General features: G+C 32.3%; 3 protein-coding genes across 7 annotated transcripts in view; 2 read left to right on the top strand and 1 right to left on the bottom strand.

Annotated features, from left to right (window-relative positions):
- LOC110994962 (uncharacterized MFS-type transporter C09D4.1) overlaps window positions 1–16,162 on the bottom strand; it is a 32,223-nt gene extending 16,061 nt beyond the window's left edge. The window contains exons 1-2 of one of the 4 annotated variants that reach the window (XM_045632651.1): window positions 16,030–16,162; window positions 13,209–13,640 (exon numbers count right to left, since the gene is read on the bottom strand). In XM_045632651.1, the coding sequence (XP_045488607.1) occupies window positions 13,209–13,550 (342 nt within the window). In that variant the 5' untranslated portion in view covers window positions 13,551–13,640; window positions 16,030–16,162. Of the gene's footprint in view, window positions 1–5,494; window positions 5,928–13,208; window positions 13,767–16,029 lie in introns of those variants that run through there. The other 3 variants (XM_045632652.1, XM_045632650.1, XM_045632653.1) reach the window with 3 other exon arrangements.
- A 5,583-nt stretch (window positions 16,163–21,745) lies between these two features.
- LOC110994984 overlaps window positions 21,746–27,191 on the top strand; it is an 82,961-nt gene continuing 77,515 nt past the window's right edge. The window contains exon 1 of one of the 2 annotated variants that reach the window (XR_002600232.2): window positions 21,746–21,871. The gene's annotated coding sequence lies outside the window, so the exon portion shown is untranslated. The remainder of the gene's footprint in view (window positions 21,872–27,191) is intronic. The other variant, XM_022261929.2, reaches the window with a different exon arrangement.
- Window positions 23,394–24,446, top strand: LOC110994985 (prohibitin-2-like). The gene has a single exon (XM_045632660.1). It carries the CDS (start codon window positions 23,458–23,460, stop codon window positions 24,355–24,357), a length of 900 nt encoding a protein of 299 aa, XP_045488616.1. The 5' UTR covers window positions 23,394–23,457; the 3' UTR covers window positions 24,358–24,446.

Genomic DNA, 27,191 nt, shown 5'->3' with positions numbered 1-27,191 from the left:
AGCAATGAAGAAAACTAAGTAAACTGAAATTTAAAAAAGTTTTATATTCGGTTACTCTGTATTTTTTTTTATAGAACAGGGGGCAAACGGGCAGGAGGTTCACCTGATGTATAAGTAATACCGCCGCCCATGGACACTCTCAATGCCAGAGGGCTCGCGAGTGCGTTGCCGGTCTTTTAAGAATTGGTACGCTATTTTCTTGAAGGACCCTAAGTCGAATTGTATTTTTTAGTAATAATTGAGCTCTTTATCTGTTCTTAAGGTGCTCATAGTATAACACTGTTGTCTTTAAAATCTAACCATTGTTAATTTTGTTCCCCTTTATAGAACAGTCATCAGCAGAAGCCTGTTGAAATGTACAAAGTTCGCGGATACGTTGGCTGGCTTTTGACTCATAAACTACATATTTACTTGCAGTGCAATCGATTTGGTTAGGGAATTATTTTGTTTAAAATAGTGGAGGGATAGCAAAACATGTCTTAAAATCTATAAATAACATTATCGTTTGTGCACTTTCTATATATACACTGTGTTATAATATAATAAGTTTAGCAGTGTTTAATGTTTATTATTTTCTCCTTTCTATAATATGTTTATTATTTTTCCTGTAAATAATAAATCATATTATCCCTGAATAGCAAATAGCAGTAGCAGATATCTTTCGGAAGCAGTTTTTCTTGATCCAGCGCGCGACCAAGTGAGGTATGACCATTCATACAAGAATATTTTCACAACAGAGTATTAAAACTACCAAGGTTTGTTTTGCGCACTCGAGTGTTTGTACGTGTCGTTTTTCTGTCAGAAAATAAACGTGTGTAGTTTGAAGAATACTTGTTTCGTACCCAAATTGACATTTTGATGTTCAAATATTTTAAATGGGCCACCGTATATTTTAACACTATATCGTTCATGTAGAATTTCCGTACTTTGTTTTCGATGATTTGGTATTTAATAACAAACTTAACAGAACTTAGCTAAACGTTATTTGGTTACTGTAATTAATAAGATAAGCCTTTATTCAATTTCGAAAAAATAATTAGTATGAAAATGAAAAAATATTAGATTTCACAAAAAGCTTGCTTTTTTGTTAGACTGTACTTTTAGAGAAATTAATTTACAGTAAAATCTTTTACATATATAAATAAATTTTATAATAACATTAAATAATAATAAGGTCCATTTTAAGCTATGGCAAAGTTGCTTTGTCGAAATTAATTGATTCAGAACTCGGAACTATCGTTACTAGGCAGAGTTCTAATAAAACACTGCTAATTAATATCAATTTACTATCGTTTATAGATGTTTACTAATGAATTTTATGGAACTCATTCGTAAAGCCGTTAAAAACGTATAATTTCCTAATTGATAAAAATTTTCATTAATAATTAGTAATACAATGTCTATGGTACATTACATACAATATAGGGACAAATTTAGACAAAAGTAATAAAAGTAAAAAATGACTCAAGTCATAATGAATTAATATTTTTCGTTACAATTAATTTATTATTTGTGTTTTTATTATTTTTTAAACGTAATTTGCTTATAAAATGAATACAATTACCGTTACGGAATCAAACATTGTCTGGATAAACAAAAATATTCAACTCAAATATATTTTACTTGACTCCGATTACTTGTTTAAATTTATAATACCGGCTACGCAGCCACAGTCGATAACCATTTAATAGTAATATTACATAAAGCAAAACATTTACTATTTAAGTAAATAATTTATTCATTATCATATAAAATGTTGCTCCCAAATTCATTCACATCGAAAATGTATTAATGGATTTTCTTTAACGATGGAGTGAGATCACTTTCCCAACCCTTTTTTGCAAACTTGCAACCACAATATGAAACCTCTTTAGACTAACATTAAAGTTTAGCCCAGCGGGAAAAGTGGATATACTTCCCATGCTATTATTTATAAACAACAAATAGATATTTAATGTTATTCATATCAGTCTCGTGTTTGAAAAAACAACTATTGGCGCATAGTGTAGATTAGATTTTTCGAATCTGAAACATCAGAGCAGGGTAAAGCTAAAAGACATGTGACACAGTTATTTTATTCTGTTTTGGTAATAAATCATTACTAGAACTAGCTGTATAGCGTACATAACGTAACGAGACGTCTCGTTTTGAACGGGACTGTCCCTTTTTCCAATTACGAGTCACAGTGTCCCCGAAATAAATTGTGGGACGCAAAATTGTCCCGTTTTCAGAAACCGAGCGAAAATTTTAATAGCAAAATATAAAAAACGCGCCAAGAGTTTCATTATTATTTCAAATCTTCGCCAGCTATATTTAAACAAATTTGTTCTTTTGATAAATATATCAACATTTTGAGTACCTATAATCTATAATCTATATTTTGTTTCATAACTTTTAACTAACTTTTTCTAAATAACTTTAAAAAACTGTTTTTTTATTTGTCTTCTTATTATTTGAATAAATTAAACCAATGTCCCGTTTTGAGTCAAATAATAAATGGCTACTTTAATTAGACATACAGTGAATATCTGTTATCGAATTCAATTTTCCCACGTCACCCATTTATTTCGCGGCAGGGGCAGAAATGATTTACGCTCGACTCTTATTCGGTCCAGTTTACGTACATCCTTATACAATAAAATACGTACTTACTTACGTTATATATTACACTAAAATAAGCTTATTCAAGAATCGTAATTATAAAATTATAAAAATTAATGAATACAATTACGCAAAATATCAACTAGTATGTATTTTGTTCGGAGAATGTTGCTATTTATATACGTATTATGTCATATACTAGATAGTAAAAAATTAAGTCAATTTCCGTTCATACTAATTTAATTTTTTACAAGTAATCTACAATATAATTGTCGCAATCGCTTAGAATTAATCTGTGCTCTAGTAGTAATATTTTAATCTGTACAGAAATACAGTAGTTTAAACAAGAATAGTTCGTATCATACGAAACATTTTGAGTATATAATATAGTTCTAGTAACAGAGCGGTTTTGTCCATTACAAAATATTTGCGTTACTTTGATTTTTCAACGGAAAAACGGAATCCGCTTGCACTCTGCCACAGTCATTAATCCAAAAGCTTTTCGATGTTTAAGCTCCTATACGTGATTTAACAGGGCAATAATAATAGGGCTTATTATTCACAAATATTATCATACCCTACCTATACAGAAAAAGACAAATAAGGCTCAGAGAGATTTGTCACTAACTATAACCCTTGCATGTTAAAAATCACTTTAAGACCCAAGAAGATTAAACAATATTTAATTCATATGAACGAGTCAGCCGTAATATCGAAAGGTATACATAATCTAGTCGTGTTACAACCACGTATGGTTCTAGGCCTTTGACTGAATCCGTTTCTAAGACGACTTTGATTTCATAGACTACTAGATGATCGAACTTTTGTCTGACACGTCATCCATAATTAGATATCGTCTTTAAAACCTCATACGTGCGAGGCATCTAACCAGATGCGCAAATTGACCATGGGTGTAGAGTCGAAGTTAAACCAGCGACATCCGGAATGGATGGATTCAGAGTCACATGTTGAAGCTAATGTGCCAACACCACCTGATTGTAAGGAGTTATATTATAGTTTGTTATTGTTTCCTACATCAATTATATTACCCTTATACTTTTCATAATAATATATTTATATGTTATATAGCATTATATATTTGTGTAACTCCGAAGTTTTTAAATTGCTTTGCTGTTCGGAATGACAATATACAATGCCTAAGGATACATATCTTTCATCAAATATTTTATATTTACATTTAATATATTTGATGAAAGGTTTGAAAGGGTGAGTTTTTAAGGATAAAAAGCGGTTTATTTTCATTTCCGGCAAAACGCTATTGAAAAAACTCTGATGCCAAAGTTGTAGATAATAAAATGATCTTAAACTTTTGTATTTACACTTTTGAATTTAACCTCAAAATTTATGTGAAATTTCAAGTTTTTATTTTTATTTTTTACAAAAACAAAAATTCCCAGATTTCTGTTGAAAACTTACCTTTTTATGTCTTAAATACGCTGTAATTTATTTGTAATTTGTTTATAATTAATGTACGTTTTTCGAGTAATTAAAGTGTACATTTTCTGAGAAGATGTACTGTATATATATTTATTATAATATATATTTTTACCATTGCCTTCTGAGATATGGAAAATATGCGGTGGACTTCTTAAATGTTTCTTGTTGTCACAAGAAAGTGTCAATAATAAAAATGTTATGGTCATGTACGACGGTCAATGTAAGCAACATACAACATAAGGCTAAAACAACATAATACATACAAATTAACATACTGACTTCATCGCATTATTCCAAACTGTACCAACCAAGAGGATAAAAATCTAGAAAACTGTGATTGAGTTGTTACTTAAATTGTTTTCCTGTCGAGTTTATTAAAAATTCACGGTAATTTTATAAATTATTTCTTATTATTAAACCATATTTAATTCGGTACTTCATAGTTGCGAATGTTTTTTTTATATTTAATTTAGATTAAGATAAAAATAAGTCACGGAGAGTTTTTTGCCAGTTCTTCTAGTCCGTTCCACGCCTTTTGATTTAAAAGCAAATATAAATTTTCGAAGATTACACGAATCTATGATTATTGATTTTAAATCGTGAGCTAGTATTAAATCCAAATATATGTGGATACAATAAAACTAATTAACATGGAATTATTCGCTAAACTAGTATTACATCAAAATATATGTACATAGAATAGAACTAATTAACATGCAATTACTTGACTACCTTCAAATGATGACAATAATTAAAATAATAATTTGTTAATGAAATTATTTTTGATCTAAATTAATTATAAGTTACTTATTTTAAGCGTTAAATATATTCTTAGTTTGAATGATTCTTTAGGGTTTTATTATTTACGCAGTTTCCTTGTTCCGTTGCGGAACTCAATAAACCCCATTAATTTATTCAGAATCGAAAGCTTCGCAATTTATAGCAAACTACGCCTCAAAAAAATAATCCTGGAAACCAGTTTTAATATCTAGTTTTTGATGCAATTTTAACATCGCTGTATATTATCTCAGTTATCTTAATTTAATCTGTGTTGAGAGGCTAACACCCAACGTACACTAAAGGTTGATTCATTCATTAACTACTTGTTGATTATACTAATTTTACTGTAATAATTATAACGTGTGAATTCTAAACTTGATACGTCCGAGTTCGTCTTAAATTGTAACGAAGAAAATATAAATAACTAGTTGATATGTTTTAAGTTATACATAAAAAACCAAAAGGTTTTTTAATGAAATCAACAGTGCATTCCTTAGCGTGTTCAAAGAATAAAACACAACAATAAAATATAATATTATTTTAATATAACCTTGTCAAAAAAATCTTGTGACGCAAAAATACACGTTTTTCATTATGTACGTTCATGCATTCTTTCTTACTCGTTAAAGAATATTTATCATAATAGTTCACTTACAACTTTATCCAGAAGATAACTCGCAGGAAATATACATGGAATGTAGGTGATCATATATACCATTGACGTCCAGTACACAGTAATACTCGTAACATCATAATATTTAACCACCGTATCCTGTATGATGCTGTACTGTATCCACTGCATGGAGTTACTCGCCGAGTACAACACAAATATGAAGAGGACCAGCCATCGGATTGGATATACGCGGTATTCAGTCGGTATTTTCTTCGGCGATTCTAAATCCCCTTTCTCCGTCACCCCATCCATTACGCTTCCTGACACCTCCAAGCTCTTCGAATCCATTATATCTATTTATTGTCGTTATATGGCACTTTAGATAAAACTATTTCTATGACATTTACTTATTATTGTCAATTCGCGCGCAATTTTAAATAGCGGCATAGACAAGTGTTCCGCGCGACCGCCTGTGTTCGACTGCATTTTCTATTTTCCTCCGAGGCGAGTTTTCCACCCTCTGACCTTCATGATGATTTAAGTCTGCGCTGCCTAGTTTAATTTGTGTGCCTCAAAATCAGAAAGACCATAACTTTGTAAATGATATTTTTATGGCTGGTTCAATAGCACAGCGCGTAATTAATTGTATTTATAAACGTTTGTATTGCACATATGTTTAATCCATAATATAACTTTTTGGTAATGACACCAAATAAGTTAATATGTTTTTTATGCCACATATACAACTTATCAATTTTTACTTCAAAAAGCATTCGTTATTTTTATATAAATGCTGCGAGTCTTAGTCTTAGCGTAATTTAGTTGTGGTAATTAAGCACACTAAGCTATATAACGCTTGAATGTTGGAGTTAATCAAAGTTTAATCTTTACCCAATTTTTTTTTTAAATCAATCCAGGTGATCCAGCACTATAAAAGAGTTAATAATTTCATCATTATTCCCGAAGCTGATTTGTCATCATCATCATCTAAAGAAATTTGATTTCCATAAATATCTTAGGAAATATCATAGCTTTAACATAAGATTGTAGCAACTAAACATGTAGTGTAGCAGCAGGAAATAATAAAATTAGGCGAGTTAGTATGTCCTCTGAGATATCATAACTGTAGTCGCATTTCCTCATGGCGACTACAGTTGTGCATTATCAGATCAATTGTCATGTGAATTATCCATTAGTAGCAAGAGTGGATCCAGAATTCCCAGTGATACAGTAATACCGTGTCCAGTATCTAATTAATACTCCATAACTTAATTTAACCAATAGCATTGCAATTTTAATGTTCAGTGTTTGTGTGCTATTTTTTATCGTGTTTTTTTTTTTATAGAACAGGGGGCAAACGGGCAGGAGGCTCACCTGATGTTAAGTGATACCGCCGCCCTAGGACACCCTCAATGCCAGAGGGCTCGCGAGTGCGTTGCCGGCCAACGTGCGTAATATTGAAAGGAATACATCGAAATTCATTGGTTCTGTTATACATATAATACAGGCCTGTACAGAATACTGCTCAGTGCTGACATCTAACGCTTTCGCCAGATCAGTCTGTCGAATTAATGCATATAAGCAACTCAATAAATATTATTTAGTTAGTTCAGTTTCATCATCCATCGCGGTAACACGTTCTTTGGCTTAATTCCAATTCAGTTAGAAATAATTTCATGATTAATTTTATTCAAAATAAATTTCGTTTAAAAAACCCTCAAACTAAGGGCAGTTCTAACAGTTCGGTATCGCTATCTCTATTGGACTTTACAGAGTAACCACACAGGCCATGGGTATCGTGATCCGCTCATTAAAAATATCTAAAGAACGATCAACTCAGCTGCCAAATTTAATAACGGAACTCAACACAATCAAGTTATGTAAATATTGTAATAAATTCGCAATTAAATAAGTTTTTAGCAACCCACCGGCACTTATTAATCTATTTTTACACGGCAGAGATAATATTAATTATTTGAGAGTATTTAACTGTTGCTATAATCAGTTGATCTATTGTCATAATCATCAGTGCATAAATAAATAAATAAATCAGTGGTCCACATCATATTTAGGTCCTGGCCTCAGATTTCTGAATCTGTTTCATGATCATTTTTTATAATCTAATAGGCAAGTAGTGATCAGCCTTCAGTGCCTGACATACGTCGTCGAGTTTTTGGGTCTAAGACATGTCGGTTCCCTCACGATGTTTTCCTTCGCCGTTCGAGCAAAGGTTAAATGCGCACATAGAAAGTCCATTGGTGCCCGGGATCGAACCTACTACCTCAGGTATGAGATTCGCACGCTGAAGCCACTAGGCCAACACTGCTCATCAATCATCAGTACATAAGCCTCAGTTAATCCTATCACACATAACTATTTTCGATATGCAAATATCGTATTTCTTGAGTGATGAGTCCAATTTAATATAGTTACGGTTCAAAAATACATACACATTACTTTTCGTCTTAGCAATTACTACTGCATGATTTTTGCTCAGTTTTTTTCTGCAAAGAGTTACAAATGCAATGTTATCAAGCGGCAATCTTTTTACATTGCTAATGTACGTCAAACGCCTATTATTGATAAAAAATTATCATGTCAGCCGGTTCAAGTTGTAAAATATTTATTGATGTTTATTCGTAAAACCATACTTCAAAGGATTTTTATAAAACTTTATAATTTCCATATAAAAATAATCACAGATATTATTAATTATTCCTAATTAATAAAAAACTACATATATCGGTAGTAATAGAAGCCGTATATAGACGTCAAAAAAAGTGTTAATGTACAATCAACAAACGAACTTCAACCCTCTTATTAAAAATTCATTTCTTTTATTCCAAAATTAGAACTCCACAAATCCACAAAGCAACTTTAATATCAGGGCGGCAGGTATCTTCTAAAACCTAAAGTTCAATGAAACTTCACTGTCTGTTCACAAGGAACTAATCTTGTTTATCAACGTATACGATAAATATCATTACAACCTAATCTCTTAAGCAGGCATTTATCTGTAGACAATCGACATCATTTGAAATCCGCATTTAAAAGATGATAAAATACTGAAAAATTCAACAAAAATCTATATACATACTGAGAGCAAACCAGACGATTAAGTAAACATGGGATAAACGTAATAAAACAAAACAGTAATAAAACCAATATGGTTCTATGGTATACAGCTCTGGGGGTCAGTAAGCCGCTCTAATATTGAAATCCTGCAGCGACTACAAAAAAAACACTACGAAACATAAGCGGTGCGCCGTGGTTCACACAAATTGCTGAAGTCCATAAATATTTGGGAATTGCCACTGTCGAGGAAGACATTAAACGATCAACCGTGCATTACAAAATGAGACTTCAGCAACACGTCAACCCCCTAGCTTCAGGCCTCTTGGAAACAACGGACACCGTTTATCGGCTGAAAAGGGCGAAACTTTTAAAGCCAAGAGGCTGATTGCAGGTGGAGAAAAAAAAGATATAAATCTATATATTTCAGCCTGTTTACTCAAACAGTTTTAAGTGTTGTTTGATGATTTGCTTTTTTAAAAGAGTACCGAGAGTTTTTTAAGCCGACTTTTTCTCTCAGCCTACACCCTTCGTCATCTTTGCCGATGAGTACAGATGCCTACTGGTTCAAATTTTATGACGTTGAATAAGTGATACCTCTCTATCTCATGTTTCATAATAAACGTATTTTATTTTATTTTTTTATAGTTATTAGAAATTGGATCTTCCAGAATCATATCCTAGTAATAACTATGTACCTACTTATATTATTTTTAAGTGGAGTTTTTAGTAAATGTTATCGTATCAAATTATATTTTCAAGAATTCCCGCATAGTGACAACAAATTCCGCTCATACCTTTGCATATTCCTTATCAAAATGTAGTAAACTGATAAAAAATATAGTAAAGTGTTCGATGATTATTCAAAATAAAATGAACTTATCGCGTGCACTTTTGAGACTCAGCTACTGTAAAGAAAAGAAAACTAATGGTCTTTAAATTGTAGATAAAATCCGTAACAGTTCTAGAAAGATTTACTTCCTGTTTAATCTATTCAATAAATGTCTACCATGCCCACTCTGCAGAAGCTGAAGAAAAAGTCTCAATCAAAACAGTCTCCAGACTTCTGTACTTCTAACGCCTGGCAACGTTCCTGTAAAATGTACAGTACCTATGTCAGACCTACAGTTGTGTGACCCTGGGGCGCGCAAAAATTGAGGCAATTCCTCTTCTACTGCCAAGCTAGCCTTTTCAGAGAAACATAATGTGTCCATAAAGCTTTAGAAATCTTAATCCCGTATCACATCGACGTACGCCGTACCACAACAGAGCGTTTTTCAAGGCAGTTTTACCCACGCATCACCACCGTGTGGCCACTGAAGTATTTCCGAAACAATTCGACTTAGAGTCCTTCAAGAAAAGAGCGTAGCAATTCTTAAAAGGCCCGCAAAGAACTCGCGAGCCCTCTGGCATTGAGGGTCTCCATGGGTAGGAATCACTTAACATCAGATGAGATATAGAACAGGTTTTTCAATTTTCTATAGAAATCTATAGAAAATTTAAAAAATCTCTTAAAATAAAGATTATCCATTCATTTTTATCGAAACGATTCGGTTGCTCATTGGCTTATCGGGGCAATTAAAATTACTCGCTGAGACACCGACATTTTCTAGAAATGTTATTAACTGCCTCGACTGCCATTTTCAAATTTAATTAGGATACTGCCTCTGAAATAGGCAACGCAGATGATGATCTTGACTTTAATTACAATAGAAATTAAGACATAAATATTATAGCAAACTATAATTGCATTAAGAAATATTAAACTGCATGGAAACTTTGGATATCATTGACGATATAGTCAACCAAGATTCAGAAGAAATCTTTTCAAACATTTTATCTCTCGCCTTATTCTACGATTGTAGAGAAGACGACGACAAAAATCTCTTTTCACTTTTCCCTAACGCGCTAATAAACAGATAACTGAAAATACTAAAATGTTGACTATAGCTAACATCAGGCTGTCGGTTTTTGGTGACGGTGTGCGCTTGCATTGTAAAAATTTACTCTCATCATTTTTCAGTAACGCGCCAAGAGAAGTATAACGTCTCATTGTATTTCATCATCATCGAAGTATTTCATCTCGAACTCTACCCTAGATGCTGACAGAGACAAAAAAAATTGAGATATTATGTGTTTACGTATACTTAAAACATCTTTGACAGCCCCTTTACGGAAGGCAACAGTGCTGGAAAGAATGCAGAAGAACAAAGAAGTGTTTAATAAGAAAAGGAGTTTTTACGTAACACCACATAATAAGTGCTACATCTACTAATGAAATAACGCAAACTAAGTGGTAAAAGGAGGCCTGGTCGCAGACGCACGTTTTGGTTGGAAAACACAATGGTCCAAAGCACCAGGTCATTCTTTAGAAGCGCGGCATGCAAATTTAAACTTATCATCGCCAACCTTCTGTCTGACACTTTGACAATTTGTCAAACTGACAGACAGAGTTAGAGGATGCTCATACATTTCGGCATGGTTTTACTACGAGTAAGTAGTAGGTACTATTAATAGTCAATATTATAAATAATTCATATTATATATAATAAATAAATAAAATACAAATCAAAATGTTAACAGTAATAGTGAATATTATTTTCTATAATAGGTATATTAATCTTAAAGATTGCATAGAACCATTTCCGAAAAACCGAAATTACACCGAGAAAAGGACTCTATATATATTGTTTCTAATGTACCATATAATCGCTTATAATATGTATTAATGCCATATAAAACCCGAACACACGACATTTATTTTATGAGCAGTAAAAAATACAATCTGTTACATTGAAGTATCGGGCTGAGACGCAAAAACGGAAAACTTTATGTCTAAGAGATTACTACTAAAACTGTTATATCCAATACTTTAGGTGTCGGAAAACTTTAGGTGTCTCTTGGATGTTATGTGAAAAGGTTTTTAACCGGACATGCATTACTAATACCCCTCTCGACTGTGTGGTGCGGAAGATAATCTGTGGCTTGCGATCTGTGCATACGTTGTTTCTCCGCGGGCATATATTATATTTGTATATGATGTGGCCAACTAATTAGAAACCATCCAAACATTCTATTATTACCGCAATTAATTAATATAATTCTTGTAATTTTTATTGCCTGATAACTATCCTAACAATCGTTAAATATATCAAAATATACGATTATTTACGCCTAAATCGAAAATACCTTATATATTACGCTGTTACCAATATAAATTACGTTTTAACCGCCCTAAATTAATGAAGGTTCGGGTCTGACAGATGCTACCATAAAAGGGATGAGTCGTTAACAACTTGCTGAGTCGGTAAATAGTATTTAATGTCATATAATATTTCAAACACAAAACCATTGTCACTATTGCTGTGTGTGCCCATTGTAATCTTTATATTATAGAATCTTTAAATAATAAATCAGTGGTTGCCTGGAAGATATCGCCTGAAAGCGGTAAGGCTGCCAGTTGCCCTCCTTTTCATTTAATTATGCCAATTGTATTATATCAACGAAGTGTTAAAAATAAAAACGTTCGTTAAAAAATTGAAATATATCACTCTATTCCTTATATATAAGTACAGATATATATATTTTTGTATGTTGTTTCATAAAAAATAAAAACAAAAGAAATAAAAAGGGGTTTGAAAGATAGATAGTAGCCGATTCTCAGACCTGCTCAATATGCATAATATATTTCATAAGTACTAGTCGAGCCGTTTTGAAAGATTATGGGAACGAACATTGTGACACGAGAAATTTATATATTAAATAGAGATTTAATTATTATTTGCACACCCACGTTGTGTAAATTGTACAGGAACTATTATTGTGATATATAAAATAAAATTTTGGCAAATAAACAATATAAATTTGTTTACACATTGACTTCTTGCAAAACATGAACAAATGGAGTCTACATAAGTTTACGTACTTTTTTCGATAGCCGTTGAGTTTTTCAATAACGTAACGTTTACTGCTACATTATTTATAAACTTACATCGAAGTTTAATAACATCAACACGTTAATCACAATTTTGTTCCCAAGTTTGAAGTTAGTTTAGAATATTATTCAGACATGGGGACATGGGTACAACTTTCATACAGACCAATAACGAATCATAATTATTAGAGTTTTTTTCCAATTTAATTTTAAAATTCTGACATTTACAGCTGATTATTTTTTACTCAATTTTAGTCTTACATATAGGGAAATAAATAAACACATGCATGTGTTTTCCAGCAGTTAACACCCTTCTGCGGCTTTTTTTACCTTACCTTACTGGCAAGAGTTTATTCTTAGAAAATCGAATATAACCATATAATAGTGCTTTAATTTAGGAGGTTTATGTACCTATTGTAAGAATAAACAATCGTATTTTAAAAATTAAAAATAATCGCAAAATAACCTTTTTAGGTCTCGGCCTCAGATTTCTGTATCTGTTTCATGATCATCTGAAAAACGCCGTCGACTTTTTGTGTCTAAGCCAAGTCTGTTTCCTCACGCTGATTTCCTTCACTTTTCCAGCGAATGTTAACATATATAGAAAGTGGATTGCTACACAGGGTTCGATTGGGGATCGAACCTACGACCTTAGGAATGAGAGTCACACGATGAAGCCACTAGTCCAACACAGCTATCATTTCATAAGTCTATGTTAATGGATATGAGTTAAAAGAACGAAAAACTTACGGTTTTATCCAAAAGCCAGCTCGCCGGAAATATCAAAGGCACATAAGCAATCATATACACCATAGAAGTCCAAGACACAACTTTGCTGGTCACGCCATAGTAGTTCACAACTATATCAGAAATTATCGTATACTGAGTCCATTGCAGCGCATTCGACGCCGAGTACATTACAAAAAATCCTAGCATTAACCATCTAGTTTTAGACACTTTATATTGAGGTTCATTCACATCTAAAATAATCCCATCCATAACACTTCCAGGTATTTCATACTTCGGATCCTCATCTGATAGATATATCTTCGGTATTTCGTTTTGTAGTACTTGTCCATTATTGGTGAACATTTTATCTTACACTAAACACTTGTGGTCCCCGATACGTCCAAACGTTGTCTTACAGGCCTTGATTAAATCTCTTATAACTGATCGATAAGGCTATCAATAAACGATTATTCGAATTACGACGAACTCGTCGTAAATCTTCAGTTCAGTGAAAATGTTTGTCTCTTTATAGCCTCTAAAGATAGGCACCGTATTTAAGATACGAATAGTTGTTAGATTTCCATGTATTTTTAGATAGACAATTATCCCCAATCCCACTTGAAATTAATGCGGTGCGACGTGTTTGTCTATCTTCTATGATGGATAAAGGGATACTCTTATATTGGATTTGATATACACTTTTTGATAGATTAAAACGCGTTTTTAAAATACTTAAAACTACTTGATTAGTTCTTACGGCCACCGCACGTATGTTATGAAATACATAAGGTATTTTAATACTGTTTTTATTATGCAAATGTGATTGTAAAATAAATTGAAACAGTTTAAAACGAAAAACATTACCTGCCATTGTTATTTACAAATTTGTCAGATTAAACGTCAAATAATAAGTAATAACATATAAAATTCCACAGTATCACGAATCATAGAAATATATTTGTATTATTTTTCAGCTACAATCTAGTAAATTACAAATTTAAAGAACTCGGAAATATAATTGTCCACGCTTTTTTAGCTTCAAAGCCATGCGAGAGTGATAAGGACAAAGTATTTAATAGCTATTTATTATTATATTATATTAATTATAAGTAGATTTAATTATTATTGGTTAAAGTCTACAGCTAATGATATTCAGTAAAGTTTAATGACGCGGCCCACGAATTATCTTTCCACATAATGATTCGGAGCGCGTTCAATCGAAAGAAATGATATCCAAGTTATAGTCTGATATATTTTTATATACATTTCAAATTTACGTATCTTTAAAATGATTGTTTTAAAAGTTGAGTTATGGCTAACACTCATCGGCAAAGTGTTCACTTTATATCAAAAATAATTTCATCATTGAGATAAACGCGTTAATCTGTAAACATTTTCCTATAAAGCGTGTATAAGAGAAATAAAATATGTAAATTTGCGGTTAATAATATTTTCTAAACCGGTAAGCGGACACCATTTTCCTACTAATATACTCCTTCCTAATTATAAATAAAATGCGCGTTTCATGTGTCTTAGAGTATATAAATGTATTTGAACGACCTCGCAAAACATCGTTTTAATTCTATAATTCTCTCGTCAGAGATTTATCTGATGAACTGTACATAAATCCGTTTAAAAGTGTTTATCGCGTAAAATGCGGCCGGGGCGTTAATAAGAATTATATCGCTGATCTCACACAGTAATTGTTATAATATGATAAGATAACAATAACATGTAATCTTTATCACCTAGTCCCTAGTAAAATTCCTTTGAATATTCCGTAACGTGTTATATGGGTAAAAATTGCGTTTTTCGAATAATTAATCTGGGTTAAAAGGGTAAGGGTAAACCGGAATTCTGTACCCTTATATCAAAGGAGTTTGCGCCGCTTTGCAAAACTGTTATGAAAATTTAACCCGAGATTACGTAATTTTAGTCTTTATAAACTATGTTCGACCTAAAGATGTCACAGAAACTGAACAATATTTATTATACGGATCGAATAAAAATATTGTTTTAATATCATTAATCAACGTTTTTCTGTCAAACAATGACAAATTAAATAATTTATTTAATTTGTCATTGTTTGACAGTATTGATTGTGATTAATATTCAACCAACCCGATCGGATCGCGTGATCATATTATGAAGAAAATGATACGAGTCGTTATGTATAAGTGTAACACGTATGTGTGTATTACATAGAAACAGGTGTGTGCTATAGATATTATACATATAGTGATGTTTTGTAGAGACAGGAAAAAAGTGGAACAAAAACTTAATGCTGACGTCATCGTTACCGGTATTAGAAGTAAAAAATATTTTCTGAATTGAAGTTGACTGAACCTTAGCTGTTTATGCGTATATAATAAGTCTACTTGTTATACATTTAATATTTAATATTGGATTCAAAATATATTAAACTTTCTCTTTACAACGTTTATTTTTACGACAGTTTTTACTGCGCCGTATCGGTAAATACTCAAATAATATTTTCCAGGCAGTTATACTATATAATAACGAATTTTTAAAGTAAGTTTTGTATTCTTTATGCAACGAATAAACTAGAGGACCGATTTCAAAAGTTATTTCAAATTTAGAATGCTACATTATCGCAGAAGCAATATTTATAGCGAAAATAAATCAGGCCTCTCAGTATAATATGAGAAAAAGCCTCTAGTGACCGAACGCCAAAGGGAATAATAATAAAGTAGGGAATACCGTTTGAGTGAAAGAGACAAACATTACACCTTTCGCTAGATCACGCGATCACAGATGTTCATGCCGGTGTGCACTTTTTCACTTATTCTAAAACTACACAAAACTGAATAATACACCATACCCTTCCGGTCGATAACCAAACATTCAATCAAATGCCTTTGGCAAACGATTTCAATTGGTATTTAATTAAAATACAATATTGGTCGTCAGTCGAGCTCATGGACGGAATACGCACAATAACTAATATCAAAACATATTTATGTTGAGGTTAAAGTCTATGGGTTATCCTGTCAGTTGTACGGTGTGACATTGACTAACGCATGCGTAGTGCAAAATTTTAGGGGAAAGTGTTCTACTATATACTATATACTACGTATGTAAACCTGTAACTTGAAAAACTTAGCGCCTTCAAATTTTTTATGAGCAATGTGGATTTGGAGCGTGAAGAAACTCTTTGCTATATTTTTATCATTTGTCAGGTTTATCCACAACTACAAATGTGAACTTAGTATTATTACTTTTATATTAGTAGTAGTGGTATATCGAACCAAAATTGTTAATGATATTTAAAGAACTTTATTCCTCCTTACAAAAAAAATATTTACATGAGAAAATTAATATGTATATACGAGCGAGATACATATCGCCATTAGCCGTCCCAATTTTAGTCAGCTGAATTCACACTAACATACATCTTTACTGCCTCTTTGAATTTGTCAAACACACCAATATTCCGAATTTTAAATGGTAATTGATTAAATAATTGTACACCCTCATACCTAATAGACTTATTCAAATAATTTGTACGCGGCTTCGGCTAGATAAACAAAGTCGATCGACGAGTATTGCGTGTAGTTGTGTATTTGATTTTTTTAAATAAAAAGCTACTATGAACAGAGTAATATTTTTTTTTTAAATTTTAAAATACATGTGCTATAAATATAATCGTCATAATTTTGGTTTCTTGGTAGATTTTTAGTCTGTTAATATATAACATAATCTACTAGTTACTTTATTATTTACAATGTCAACGACGGAAACATTATCGACCAAAGTTTGAACCTTGAACCTTCTCCTCAAGGCCTAGATGAAACAATTAGTGTAAATAGCTTGCAAAGCCAATCTTCTTGTTATTTTTATAACAATACAAATAGGAAGAAATTTTCCTCCACGTCTGAAAGGTGGGATAAATAATGAAAATGGTGTCCTGTGTTATCTAGGATTCAAAATCAAGGCCTGTAACGCCCGACTTAATATAGCAAGAAAGAAACATAATTACTTTTAATCGTAAACAGGCCCATATCTTCAAGTTCCCTTAACCAGTAACAGTGACTTTCAATTGGCCGATAGCTAGACACCAAATAAAAATGTTCGCAATGAAATTAAAAAAAAAACATATAAACAAATTACCAAACACAAACAAACATACTACTAAAAATAAATTCCCTTCCAGAAAACTGGCATCTAAAGGTAACATTTGCATTTTATCTTGAAAGAAGGAATGCCTTGGTTATCGCGGATTGCAGGTGTCAGGTTGTAGGGACCCGCATTTAGTTACTTTATACCGATATGGCTTTGAACACTAAGCAGCTTATTGTATCATAATATATCGTTTTGGATTTTGAGAGATTATTTTTTCGAGCACCTTTAATAATTGAAACATATCGATACACTTCTTTACAGTTACACTATTATATAGATATAGGAGTAAATATAAGAAATTAGTATCTATGACAATTATATATATAATAATATATTTTATAGTAGTAGTTATTTTTAATAATTTTATTTGTTAATTTCTTACTATATATATTGCTGTCATCAGATGCCGATTACCCAAAAGCGAAAAGTACTTTCTAATTAAAGTCAAAGTCAAAGTCAAATCGTTTATTTCTATTAGACCTAAATTGGCATTTTTGACACTTAAATAAAACATAAAGATGAAGTAGTAGTCCAAAAGGTAGTTTCGTGTGGAGAAGAATGGGCAAGAAACTCCACACTTACTCTTTCAAATACTATTTGCAATATTTGTATATTAGTTCAATAATTATATGTGAAGGCAATGGCCTCCTAGAATAAAACTACATTTCAGGTAAATTATGGTATTGATAGTAGGAAAATCTAGCAAAACTGAAATAATGCTAGAAGTCGGCCAAGTGCGTTGTCTGAATTTTAACTTTTCAGATATTAAGAGGGTCGGTTAGCACTAAGTCTCACCTTTGAACCTAATCCTAAACCTTTAACCAAAAACTTTCATAATTGAATCCTTGTCAATTTTTTTTTGTTAAAGTATCATCGAAATTAGTAGGACAACATAAATTCACCAGAGTACGTCCACTATCAAATGCGATTTGGAACTAAGCCGGTTCGGGATTCCGTATTCCGCTGACCCAATTCTGGAAATACCAGATAGGCATTCAGGATATCCGTAAACCATATTCGGGATATATCGTTCTTCAAAATTCCGGTCTGTTTCCGTTGATTGACTTAAATTATTATATGAAAGGCATTTAATTCTCCTGTATTCTCTGACAAAACTATAATAGTTCTCACTTTTAATTGTTGGATTAGATGTAATATTAACATAATGCCGCAATATATTCTTACATGTATATATATATAATAAAACCAAGGTATTGTGTCATATTGTACATTAAATATTTGTCATCACGACTGTCCTCAAAACCAAACAATACTTGCGGTAATCGTGTCCATTTTACAGATATTAATTTTGCTATCTGTAAGATCTTTCAAGGTCTTCAAACGAGTTTAAAGCTAAAAAAATATTACTCACAACTTAAAAACCACTCTATTGTTATTTTGCTACTTAAATTGTCATATTTATATAATTAAGTATTTTTTATACTCATATGTACTCATAGTAACTGCAAAGCTATATGTCGATAAGCGGCTCTCCATTTCCTGGACAAGAAAAGCATAACATTCTGCTACGTGCTGCAATTGTGCGGATTCGTTAACTAATTTCTTTAATGTTAGCGCGAAAAGCATTCGAGTTTGTATCTATGTACTAAATACAATGCTCCTTAGTTTTTTTGTGTTATTCATTCTTTTAGGCACGTGGTTATGTTATCTAAGACCAAAAATGAAATGAATGAAGAAGTTCTGCAGGCGTTCAATCTTCTTAAGTAGCTTCATTCATATCCGAGGTGCATGAGTCCGCATAATCGAGAATAGGAAGCAGAAGAGTTACTAACATAGTTTTAGTGCGGATAAGAAGGAAATTAGAAAGACGTCTCGGAACATAAGACACGGTGTATAGTTTACGGCTGATTTCCTTCACGTGATGACCCCAGGATAACGTTTGGTCTAAGAAGACAAGACTTAAAATTCTTATTGAGAGCCAAAGCCACGCCCTCAAGGTAAACGCCAAAGACCTGACCCCATTTGACCTTTGAAATAAAGAATGGCCTTCCTATGATAATAACTTTACTCTTAGCAGGATTTTAAGACCAAAGTCTTTACTCCAGTTGGCTATAGTATTATTGTTATGGTTATAATTAAAAACTCGTCTACATGGGGTGAACCACTTCTATTGCATAGTGTTTTATTTTTACACGTTACGAACGAATCAATCATCCTTGTTTAGCTTTCCTACCAAACAATATCTTCCTTGGTTTCTTAACACATACCCTCAAAATTAACAACGCAAATGTGTGCCCATTACACAATTAGACGATCACTTCAAACAACGTATGTATGTGATTAATGCTTACAATTTAATTGAGAGACATTATGAGAAGGAATTTTTAATTTTGCACCAAATAAATTTTCCTAAATGTATGGCGTGAGTAATTTAATGACACATACATCTTATGCAGAGCGTGTGCTGAGAAATTAGACGAAAGTAAAAGTCGCCCAGCGAACTCGAACTGTGTTCAGCTTTCTGTAATGCATATATTTTCATTAAACACCCATTAAATTCAGATAAGAAGGTCTTTGGCAACAAGCAACATGACCAGCGAAACAGTCATTTGTAACCTTCTTCATAAGAAGTGTTTTACAAATGTATTACGGAATATTACAATACAACTTTAAGGTAATATGTTAGAAATACCTATATAGAAATTATAAATTCTTCAAAGGAGTATAATATCGCTATAATATACAAATTAATCCTGATGACTTTTTTTAAGTTACCGGTGACCCCTAATGGTGATTTCCCCACTCAATTAATGGCAATATAACGAAGGAATGCTGGCAGCTTTAAAGGTACACTGCCAAAGAGACCAAACTTTTTAAGTTTCTTTAAATTTTATTAATTTTTAATTATTTTAATTATTACTGTGTAGGTTCGGAAAATTGTAAATACTGTATATTTGATCGTTATGATTACGTAAATAGAAATAAAAACCTTTAAGTATTTCTATTTAAATTTATTATTATTATTTACAATTAACATAGTTGTAATATTTTAAAATTAGTGATCATTGTGGTAGAAACGTGGTAAACAATAGATAAATTAGATTTAAAGGGTAAAGTCCCGCCACATGATTGAATGACATGTAAATTATAAAAATTAAACTGTTGTTTATCATTTAACTCCATTCATTGTTAAGGAAAGCGGTCGTGTTTTTTTTAACTTTTATAATAAATAGAATCTCTTTAATTTTTAACCCATTGGTACGCGATATAAAAGTGAAGATTATGGGTAATTTATTTGCAAATATACTGCTAATGGAACAATTTCACTGTATAAGCGAGACAAACTGTATTATGGTCGGTCACGAATAGTCTAACCATCAAATTACCGTCCATTTGCCATCCACACGATCTGCATAATATAATAAATTCGTAAGCCTTATGTTCATTCGTCTCGTGACATCGTATGTCCATGAGTTAAGGAAAATCTGACAAAAATAATTTAATTATTTGGTTGGTTTATCGAAATAACTAAAGCAATCAGTCGACTCGTTAGAACTTTAGTATATTTCATATTTTTGCACGGATCAGAATGCTCTTCAATCAATTCGTGCAACGGGACGAAACAAGATTCGATATGTGGTGATGGAGGAGCATGTTGCGAATACCTTGAACTGCAAAAATAAAGAATCAGTCCATTCTCCACCAACTTAAAATCACAAGACTATCAACTTTCATGGGCTTTCCATCTTGCCGGGACAGAAACTGATAGTCTTCACAAGTTGGTAATGGTGAGGAGAAGTCGGGATCGATTGCCTACCCGTTGGTCTATCCAAATAAAGACAATTATGGATTTTACCATTCCTAATGTACTGAGACAAGCTGATAATAGAGTTATGAGAAGACAGCAAGTCGTCGTATCGATTAGAACTTTTCAAGACAAGCTTGATGTAATCTTGAAGACGAGAAGATGGCGAAATATCAAATAATCCAAAATTAATTATTAATAAAAATAATTGATTAGTAACAAACATTTATCAGTCTATATCACAAAACGAGTGACAATATTTACCTGTTGTGAGTTTATAGAGTTCAGTTATTCTTAAAGTGAAGTCTCGTTGCAAAGTGTATTCAAATTTGGAATTAAATATTTGTTATTAGAATAACAAACTCAGTGATTACTGACCTAAAGATTTCAATGTTTAATTAGTTCAAAATATAAATTAGTCGAATCGAACTGTATTCAATTCTTTTTATCGCAGCGTAAAATAATTTCACAGGCAAAGTCGTAAAATTCGTTGAAGAAATAAACTAGTTTAGTATTTACGAATAAGGAGGAAAAGGTTTAAGTAGAAAACTGAAATACTGTTAATTAATTATTTTCCTTAAATAATTTTTCCTCGTAATTCATGGACACTCTCGCGCCTCTCACATCTTGTGATAAGAGTCATCTGCGTCTGCGCAACGCGCCGTGCGCCCGCGTCCACCTTTCTTTTGTGACGTCAAGACAATTTCAGCCTAATCACAACAGGATAAGAACCAAATTTGTGTGTGATAGTGTGTGTTTAAACGTAATTGCTACGGTACGTACATTAATTAACGAAAATTTATTGAGTGTGTTTTATACAATAGGAATATTATAATTTATTATGATTCTAGTTTTTTGTTATTAACTCGAGGTTAATAAACATTTTTCCGTCTTTAGTTAAGGTAAGTTCTGTTATATTATTTCTAGATTTAAACTGCTGTAATCAAATATGTAAGATTTTGTTTATTCTTTAATTATGTTAGTATACGCTTACTGCATATATACCTACAAATAGTGAGTGTCTTCTGATATAAAAACGATGTATCAGTTTCGTCAATAATCTTATATTTTACATTATTTAAGTTATTTTGTGCCTAAAACGATTTTTGTGTCTAAGCATGAGTAAGAAATAGTCTTTCTGGACTTAAGGCAGAGACAATTAATTCAAATTGTATGTCATTAAATTGTTTAAAACGTTCGTCTTTAGAAATTATTTCACCGTGCGTAAAACAAACCCATAGTGTGAAATAGTTATAAAGATGTGTAACGTATAAAAGATAATGTTTGTTCTAACGGTCGATGCGCTTGGTTACACAACCTGATTTATAATTATAAGCACCAATGACTAAAAGAAAAATAAACTGAAACTATAACAATTGATTAAATTTTAATTAATTAATATCAAATTTAGGAGCAAAGAAAAATTAAAAAAAACAGTGGCCTTTAAACCTTTTTATGTAGTCTCAGATTTAATTATTTCGCATATCTAGCATATCTAGATCATCTGTCAATCTCATTAGCAAGTTGGTGGTCCTATGCTTGATCTACACCGTCGACTTTTTGGGCATAAGGAAAGTCGGTTTCCTTACGATGTTTCATTACATTGGTGCACAGCCGGGGATGAAACCTACGATGGTAGTGATGTGAATAGCATGCTCAAGCCACTAGGCCTAATGAAAAACTATTAACAAACCTTTAAATATCAACTCACAAACAAAAATATAATTTAAATATTAAATAATTTTTGTTTGTTTGTTCCCTTTTTTAAATCTTTTTATTGTTAAATATATCATGTATTCCATATTTAGCTATATTCTCAGTGTATTTGTATGTCATGATGTATAATTTATGTTAGCTGTAGGAGTACTAAATAAAAAAAATAAACTCAAATCTACGAATAACTCTGGTACGCTTGTAGGGTCCCTCAAGAAAACAGCGTACCAATTCTTAAGAGGCCGGCAACGCACTCGCGAGCCACTTTCATAGAGAGTGTAAATGGGCGGCGGTATCACTTAACATAAGGTAAGCCTTCTGCCCGTTTGCCCCCTGTTCTATTAAAAAAAAAGGATTTTAAGCAAAGCCTAGATTTACTTAAGTTCAAGTTGAAGTGTTAGTTTAATCTAGCTCTTATACAACGAACATTTACTAATCTTATGTTTTATGTCTTTGTCCAAAACTATTATGATTCACTAGTCAAACTTTGGCCATATACAATTTTACGACATCGTCCTAATTAAAATCAGAATCACGGCCTTGTGGATCTTGCCATACATCATCGTGTCAGTGATAATGTGGTCATGTAACGTTACACGCGTATAGTGCTGAAAATTTTATAACCTTAGTGAATCAAACGAATCTATTATGGCTCAAAACAGAGTCAACGAAATGGCTTCCAAACTTGGAAGGGGAGGACCACCTGGGCTTGCTAATGGACTTAAAGCTGCGGCCATTATCGGTGCAACAGCGTATGGTATATCGCAAGCAGTCTACAATGTCGACGGAGGCCACAGAGCCATTATATTCAACAGAATAGGAGGAGTGCAACCCCAAATTTTGACTGAAGGTATGCATTTCCGCCTGCCATGGTTCCAGTACCCCATAATATACGACATCCGGTCGCGACCTCACAAGATTTCCTCTCCAACCGGCTCGAAAGATTTGCAAATGGTCAATATTTCACTTAGAGTCCTCTCAAGACCGGATGCCATAAGTTTACCAACAATATACAGGACATTAGGTAAAGATTACGATGACAAAGTTCTTCCGTCCATATGCCATGAAGTGCTGAAGTCAGTAGTTGCGAAGTTCAATGCTTCTCAACTCATCACCCAACGGCAACAGGTGTCACTACTTATAAGAAGAGAACTTGCAGCTAGAGCGGCTGATTTCCATATTATTTTAGATGACGTATCGCTAACCGATATGAGTTTTGGTAGAGAATATTCAGCCGCTGTAGAAGCGAAGCAAATAGCGCAACAAGCTGCTCAAAGGGCTTCATTCGTCGTTGAAAGGGCTAAACAAGAGCGACAGCAAAAAATTGTTCAAGCGGAAGGAGAAGCGGAAGCGGCGGAAATGTTAGGCAAGGCTGTGTCGATGAACCCAGGATATTTGAAGTTACGTAAAATCAGAGCGGCTCAAAGCATATCTAGAATGATTGCACAGTCCCAAAACAGAGTGTTCTTATCTGGCGACAGCCTTATGTTAAATCTTCAAGACCCTCAGTTTGACAGTTCTTCCGAAAAATTGTCTAAAAAGAAGTAATGAAGTTGTTTATTCCGAAAAGACATTCCAACAATTCAAAATTGGAATAGACTTTAACAAGTGAAAATCGAATATTACAAATCGAAACAATAAACCATTATAACATATAGTCTTATACTTTATGCAACCCAATGGCGACTAATAAAAATAATTTTCCTCTTAACCTTGAATCTCAGCGTCTGAACAAATACATCGTTACTTATTTATTGGTGTAGAAACAATAATACTAATGTTTTAGGTACGTAAATAATTAACACATTATTCTAATGTGCATAAGAACATACTTACCTACAATACTTAATTTTTTTATATAAAGGGGGGGGCAAATGAGCCTACGGGACGCAAAAAAAAGGCAGTGGTCGCAGCCCATAGACACCCATTTTTTGTGGGTTCGTTGCCGGCCTGATTACCTGTTTCGCATAAAATTTTTATTGGGAGTTATAGTGGAATTTTTGTGAAATGTAATAATGAAAGGAGAATGATTGGTATATAAATAATACTTATAGAATATTTTTATTTTTAATACTTATATTTTTATTATTATTTAACAAATTTAGGTTAGATTTTCTTGCAATACTAGACCATTTCCGAGCTGCCTCAAACCATATAAAATAACAGCTAATTTTAAAAATACATCTCTTACGATCTTACTGATAAAACTACATATTTCTGCATCTTAATTTTCTACGTTTAACTACATTTGGTACTATGTGTATATGACGATGATTCGCTAAAACAATATTTCAGGTAAGTAGGCACAGAAGAAAGATCACATCTGTGTGATCAAGTCATGAAAAATAAGCAAAGGTTCTCAAACCCTCTTATGTGAATTATTAGAAATAATATTATCTTTATACTACGCAAGTATGACCGTGTTTAAATTCATTTATACTCTGATTTTAAATTCCATAGACTTCTGACTTTTTTGGCCGGGGCAATTTTCAAATGTAATACGCATCATCATCATTATGTTAGAATATCAATCATCAATTTAGATGTTCATAAATTCATATTGTCTGAACTGAGTCTATACATTTTATTAATTGTTAGTCAATGTATCCATTTTATTTAGTGCAGTGCATTAAAAGTAGTTTAACAGCGAGTGATAATTACGTCCCTTTTCATCACAAACAATAAAAAACGCTAAAACTGGAATTAGTAGGCAGTTTTAAATACCCTCAAATGGGTTAATTTTTTCCCTTTTTCGGTGGAGAATTTTTTAGTATTTATTATTATTTTTTTTAGTATTCTTATGAAATGTGAGAATGCTACGGAATGAAAAATGAGAGTATATTTCTCTTTACTTTAAAATTCTTTTTGCTTCGTTTAAAAATATTTTAATTTAACAACCTTTTTATAAAGTTATCTTCACAGTATAAAAGAAATGTTTGACACGAGAAACTAGCTGTATATCATCCTCTACATTCTTAAAAGGAAAAGTACCTTTCTCTTAATTTTTAACGTGAAAATGTATTTATTTTAGCTTAAGTTAACATTATGTAAGTAGACGTAATATTTATCGATTAAACTAGTTTGAAAGTGTTTTAAAACGAGTCAATATCCGCACTTTATAAATAATAAAGTTCCGTACGATAAAACATTTTAATTAACTGTGAATGCTTTAGCACGGTGTATTTAGTGAAATTATTTAGTCGTATAAAATTGAATAAAAATTTTAAGAAACAATAAAAAAAAAGACACAGATTAAATCATATCGTTAGTCATTTATTTACTTTATTTGGTTTATATTGATTATCAAATATGAGTGTAAAGAGCGAAGAGATTGCATTCTATCCGTCACCAAAAATGGATTGTCTTCGTAGGGTTTGGTTATTGGGATGCAGATAGGAGATCGATCGACTGTCGCTGTCTGATCTCAGATTGTTTTTATTCTGAGATTGTGGATTCATTATTGGGTTCGGGCAAAATTGGTAATTTTTTTTTATATGAACGGGTGCTTTTTTTTAAAAAAATCAAATTGGTAGTGAAATACTACCGATAGTCATTTATTTCCAACATATATACTACACGCACCTAAATAAAATAAAATACGTTTATTTTTGAACATAAGATCTAGACATAGACATCTAGGTATCACTTATTCCACGTCAATCAATTCGAACCTGAAAGACTGAATTACTAATCTGAAAAAAAAAATTGCAAGATAAACACACAGTTCTTGAAACATTAAATACAGAACCACTTACCAAACTTCTTTGCACTATATATTTGTCGAAAACAATATTTAGATAGTTGCGTTTCTAAACTTTCATTAAAATCAATATAACACCGTCATTTAATTTACATAATTATACATCATCTTCACATTAATATTAATTTCATTCCTATTAAATAATTAAGCATGATTAATTAAATTGTATAATAAATATAATATTAACCAGCTTGATCACTCGCCTTTGCCTCTACATATACAAGAACGAGCCTAGGAAAATATAATCTAAAATAGGATTTGATTTACATTACAGTAGGTACTTATCGCAAAATCTCGACTTTGAAATACCCTAAGACATACCACTGTGTATCAGGGCTTTTAAAAGAGTTGGGTTTCCGGAGAAACGGAGTTGTTCGGATTAATACCTGCAGCTGAGTTTCATAATCAGACGTCCGGGCAGAATACGAAATTCCACCCTTATCACCACGTCGTTTTATTCGTTCCACAAATGAGCGTTTTCAAGGCAATTTTGCGCTCCACCACTATGTGGAACCAGCACCCCACTGAAGTATTTTCGAACCAATTCGATTTAAGGATCTTCAAGAGCGTACCGATTCTTTAAAGGCCGGCATCGCACCCGCGAGCCCTCTGGCACTGAGAT

The sequence above is a fragment of the Pieris rapae genome, chromosome 20 (genome assembly GCF_905147795.1).
Source record: "Pieris rapae chromosome 20, ilPieRapa1.1, whole genome shotgun sequence".
Taxonomy (NCBI): domain Eukaryota; kingdom Metazoa; phylum Arthropoda; class Insecta; order Lepidoptera; family Pieridae; genus Pieris; species Pieris rapae.
This window is presented reverse-complemented; position numbering and strand designations above follow the sequence as displayed.